Source organism: Glycine soja, chromosome 10 (assembly GCF_004193775.1).
Source record: "Glycine soja cultivar W05 chromosome 10, ASM419377v2, whole genome shotgun sequence".
Taxonomy (NCBI): Eukaryota; Viridiplantae; Streptophyta; class Magnoliopsida; order Fabales; family Fabaceae; genus Glycine; species Glycine soja.
Genome location: NC_041011.1, coordinates 50,333,642 through 50,339,163, shown reverse-complemented (window position 1 = coordinate 50,339,163; position 5,522 = coordinate 50,333,642). Strand labels below are relative to the sequence as shown.

The 5,522-nt window shown below is 32.7% G+C and overlaps 1 protein-coding gene across 1 annotated transcript; it reads right to left on the bottom strand.

The window, feature by feature from the left end:
• Positions 1-2,124: 2,124 nt before the first annotated feature.
• LOC114371123 (UDP-glycosyltransferase 84B2-like) lies at positions 2,125-3,993 on the bottom strand. The gene has a single exon (XM_028328549.1). It carries the CDS (start codon positions 3,912-3,914, stop codon positions 2,481-2,483), a length of 1,434 nt encoding a protein of 477 aa, XP_028184350.1. The 5' UTR covers positions 3,915-3,993; the 3' UTR covers positions 2,125-2,480.
• Positions 3,994-5,522: the final 1,529 nt, after the last annotated feature.

Here is a 5,522-nt window from a genome sequence, read left to right as displayed (position 1 = left end):
CTCAAATGCATAATTAATTAGAATTTAATTGAAAACATTGAGAATGTAAAGTTTTTTAAATGGTTGTTTAATCATTGTCATAGTAGTATAATAAATACTTTTAAAAGTTATATTTTGAGTAATTTTTAACTGACTAAAAATATTAAAATATTTACATTAACACTTTAATAAAAATAAGTTCAATTAATTTAAAAATAAAATTTTGTTTAAAATTAACTAATCCATTTTATTTAAAATTTGAAAGTCAGATTTTGTAATTTCATAAAAATTAAATTTTATTTAAAATTAACTAATCCATTTTTTTTTCTAAAAATTACACCACTTTAATTTATCATTGCACTCAAAGATAGTAGAAATAAGAAAACACCCTTGTTGTTGAGTTAAGAAAATACTTTTCATAAATTTCCCTTGTTTCAAAATAATAAATTTGTTGTTAAATAATAAAAGTTTTCATATGCAATTGAAATTTTCAATAATCAAATAATCAATTTAAATTTTTTGAAATAATATCATTATATAAAGAACTGTCTACTAAAAAATTTAAATAATTATATAAAAAGTGAATTTTTATTATAGTCCTTAAAAGTGTATAACACTATCATGGGCGGTTTTTTTTTATTTAAAAAAGTGTTTTTAAAATAAAATAAACAATTTTATTGTTTCTGATGGATTTATCTAAATTTTTTTAATCTAAAATAAATAGTTTTATATTTTTTGAGAAACAAATCATATTTACTTCTTAAAATCATGTTTATATAAAAAAAATATGTCATTAAATTATTATTTTTAATTTAAAACAAATTGGCCTCGTATTAGTCCCTAAATAAAAACTCAAATAAGTTCTTAAAGGTATAATCCATCAATTACGTTAGTCTAATATATTTTTTAAAAAATGTGTGAATTAAATAATATTAGTAACATTATCTAATAACTAAAATAATATTTAATAGTTAAATTTAAAGTTTTACATAAAATAACTAAAAATTTTCATGAAAAATAAGTATTATCATTTTTAAATGTATAAACTAATCTAAAAGAAATCTAAAAAAAATTAAAAGAAGATATTTGAAAATGACGACACATAATAAAAAAAAGTCACAAACTTACTTTCCTGTCACAGACGTGGAATCAAACAACCCAAGAGACGTATTCGATTTCTCCATTCGAAAGTCTCCAAGGTAGACGACGACAATTGGTGTAAAATTTTATTATAATTTATATATTTTGATTCTTTTTTTGGTGACCGGAGGTAAATATAACTAGAACCCACGCGGAAAAATTACAGGAGAAGAATCTGCCAAAAGAGGCAAAGGAATAACATCAAAAAATTGAAAAGGCTCATTCATGCCAAGGACTTTAGAAGTCTGTACATCTTGAATTGCACATAAAATTGTTTTTTGACATATTCGATTGTTTTTTGAGAGAGTAAATTCGATAGAATCCAATCAACTTCAAAATAAACTTGAAAGAACTTGAAGAAGAAGAACCTTGATTGAGAGAATAATTCAGGCATCAGAACAACACCCAATCCCATATCATATTGCCATTATGATCTCGAAGTTGCCCATCCATGCTGGCCCTACTGAAAGCATCAACAGCCTCTGGAGGAGGCATCCATTTAATACCACTATGGATCTGTTGGATTTTGTTCCAAATAATTATAACTATTTGATTCACACTAGGGGAGGACGGCCGAAACATCACATTGTTCCGTTGCAACCAAAACACAAATTCCATTCATTGTACTTGTCTTTGGAACTCTCAGCATTTCTCATAAACCATTGTTTAAAGTTATCAACGAAAAAATTAGGGTTGTCTCTGCTACCAATCTAACGCATCCAAACTTGAGTAGAAATGGCACAATCCCGTAGAAGGTGTATAGTTGTTTCTGAACCAGAACCACACCGCTGAAAATTTCTCATCAGAGCCTCTCTTAACAGCTTTCCAAAAGAAGACACCAATGCGTTGGGGCCCTTTCCACCTCCAGATAATATCTTTATTTATTTAATATTTAGTTAATTAGGATAATTTTGAATTATGATAGATGTTAACATATGTGGTTTGTTACAATGGTACATCCATATAAAAAATCTCGTTTTCCTGAAGAATTGAGGCAAAAAAATATCCCGATCTAAAAACACTCTTTCTTTAACTTATGAAAAACTTTTTTAATGACAAAATTGTCAAGACTTGAGACTTGAGAGTCAAAATCTCAACTATTCTAATATTGACATTAAAAGAAAGTCTTTGGTTACACACATGACATATCCACAAAGTCCTGTGACCCTTGTTCTTGTTCTATAATTATGTAATCACCGAATCATAGTAAGCACAAAACTAGGAATTAAAAATAATAACCACAACTTTTTTTGGAAGAAGGCGATAAATATAATGATCATAAAACTCCAAACTCTAGCAGAATCTTAATCTCCAATACCGACAAGAAGTTACCAAAGCTGTATCTGGTCCTGGTCCAACCATCAAGTAGACTTTGTCCCTAGAATTTCATCCACGAAGCATTGGATATTCTGCTCCGACGAGCCACCCTGAGCCACCGCTTCTCTCGCCGCCCGTTTTAGCTCCGACGCCTTTCTCTTAAAGTCCCCCGCCGAGAAAATCCGCTCAAAAGCCCTTTCCATTTCCTCCGTCGCAACGAACCCATCACTCTCCTGCGCGAGCCGAATCCCCAAACGAAACACATCCGAAATCAGTTTCGCGTTGGTGGGTTGGTCGGTCCATTGCGGCCAAGCAATCATGGGCGTGCCCGCAGTGATTGCTTCCAGCATCGAATTCCAACCACAGTGCGTTAAGAAACACGCCACCGAAGGGTGACTCAGCACCTTCGTTTGCGGGCACCACGGCACCACCATGCCCTTCTCTTTGGTCTCTTCAACAAACCCTTCTGGAAGTGGAAGCGCTTCTTCTCCATCTCGACGCTTAACCACCCAAAGAAAAGGTTTTTCACTGTTCCTAAGAGCCCTCGCAATGCTCTCCAATTGTTTAGCGGTAAGCACAATAATGCTCCCAAAGGAAACGTAGATAACCGAAGAAGGAGGTTGCTGGTTTAGCCACTCCATGCACGAGTCCTGTGGCTTCCACATTTCGATTCCCACGTCTTCTTCGATGTTTTCGTCTTGGCCGAGTAACGATGGAGGGACTAGTGGGCCCACCGTTGTTATGGGGCATAACTCAGCCATGGAGTCTATTACCTCTTTCTCCAGTTCGTGAAACGAGTTCGCGAGTACCCACTTCAGCTTCTTCATGTGTTGGAACATCGAAGACAGCACCTTGGGAATACTTCCATGGGGGTTTGATGGGAGAACGAAAGAAGGAAGGTCTTGGGGTTGTAGTAAGGGAAGACCTGGTAACTCGACATTCATTGAAGGGTCCTCCAGAGTGGGGAACGTGTTAAGGTTGTTGTAGAAACGGTAGTATATGGCGTAGAGAGCACAGGGTTGGATCCAGAGACATGCGCATGGGATGTTGAAGTTGGCAGCTACATCTGCAACCCATGGGACAAAGGGGTTGTTGATGATGCAAACGAGTTTTTGGGAACCGTTGAGGAAGTGGTCTTTGATGATGTTGGAGAGGCTGATGGGACCAAATTTTCCTATGAGTTCCATGTATTGGTCGGGGGTGATGGTCTTGTTGTCTAGGCCGGTTCCGAAGCCGTCGGAGAAGAATAGCACTTGGATTCCGTTGGTGGTGATTGAAGTGGGGACGGTGGCGGTGGGGGTGGCGGCGGAGGACTTGAAGACGCGGTGGTAAACTAATTCGGTGGTGGCGAGGGTGACGTGGAGGCCTCTGGTTAGTAGTTTTTTGCCAAGCCTAAGCAAAGGGTTGATGTGACCTTGGGCTGAGAATGCCACCAATAGAACGTGAAGCTCTTCTTCGTTTCTGTCCTCCGAAGCCATGGATATTGATTTGGCAATCAAACTTATAAAAACAGTGAGAGAGGGAAAAGAGACATGGATGGAGAGGGATAATAATGGTCTGCTTATATAATACTCTCCACCTACCGTCTCTGTCATGGAAATAAATTTATTTTTACGCGTTAATTTCATTAAATTATATTAATTTTAAAAATACCATAAGCAGCTCCCAAGAGATAGAGAATGATTGTGTGAATGGTGTCCAAGTGAAATGCTGAGTTCAATTAAGAGTGAATCCAAGAGCACAAGCCCTATAGTGACTAGAAACTAATCTCCTTCAATCCTGCTCCTCATTCCATTTGTCTTATTTCCAATATGATGTTTATCCGAAATAAAAATATACCTATAAAAAATACTCTGACGCTCAAATATAAAATTAACTTCTATAAATAATTTTATATCCTTAAGCAAGGTTGGTGGACTTTTATAAACAATTTACTAATAAATTATATTTGAATTTCTTAAACAAGATTAATTTTTAGTCTTCTAAATAAAAAAATATAATTAAAAATAAAGACTTCATTAAAGATAATCAATCCAATTTTTTTAAAAAATTTAATTATTGACAAGATTAATATATAGATATTCTACACCAATAATAATATGACAATAAAAATTCATTACATATAGTAATTATTTTGTGTACGTGCCATTTATCAGCTTAAATATTTAAATTACTTTTAATTTAATTATGTAAACAGTTTTTTTTGTTAAAAAAAATAAGAGGAAGGGTTGGTATATATGATGCTCTATTTCAAGCCTAGGAAAAACATTTAGGCTCAAAAAGTATTTATAAATATACATTTACTTTTCTAAGGATTGGAATTTCGAACCCGTGATTAGTCAAATGCAAGACCTATTATTGGGTTTTTATTTATTTATATAAAGGTGTTATATATATATAAAGTTATCTCATGTATTTTTTTCTTTTATATTAGGTTATTTCTTTGCAGTTTAATATTCTTCATTTTATTCAATTCGTCTTTGATTTTAATAGTCTTTTTTATTTATATTTTTCAAGATAAATTTCCACCATTTTTAAAAATTTTCTTTAAGTTGAAGTTTGCTTGTAATAAAAAAAAACCTTTTGAAGTTCGCTTGCTGCCTTCATTTTATAACTTATACAAGAACAAATTAGATGTTTGGTGTTGATTATTTTTTACAAAACCATATCTAATTATGGATTTTTTAGTTCAATGATTATTTTTTACAAAACCATATCTAATTATGGATTTTTAGTTCAATAAATAGTTATTAAAATACATCAATGTCTTAGGTTATTTAGGACTCTAATTTTGTCTTGTATTAAAACACAAAAGCATGTGGGAAACCTTATTTTGACTATTCACATAAATTCAATAAAAATTAAAAATAATAAGTATATTGATGATAGAAGAAAATAATAATTAAAACTAATAAAATATTTAAAAAAGAATAAAAATATGTATACTATATTAAATGGCAGAGGTAATTCTAATATATAGCTCTTTTATGGCTGCCGTGAAAAGTACTAGACAAAAAAATAAAATAAAAATGGGTGTGTGGGACTGGCCATTCAATCACCAACGTAAATATAGGAGTTGAAAGCAA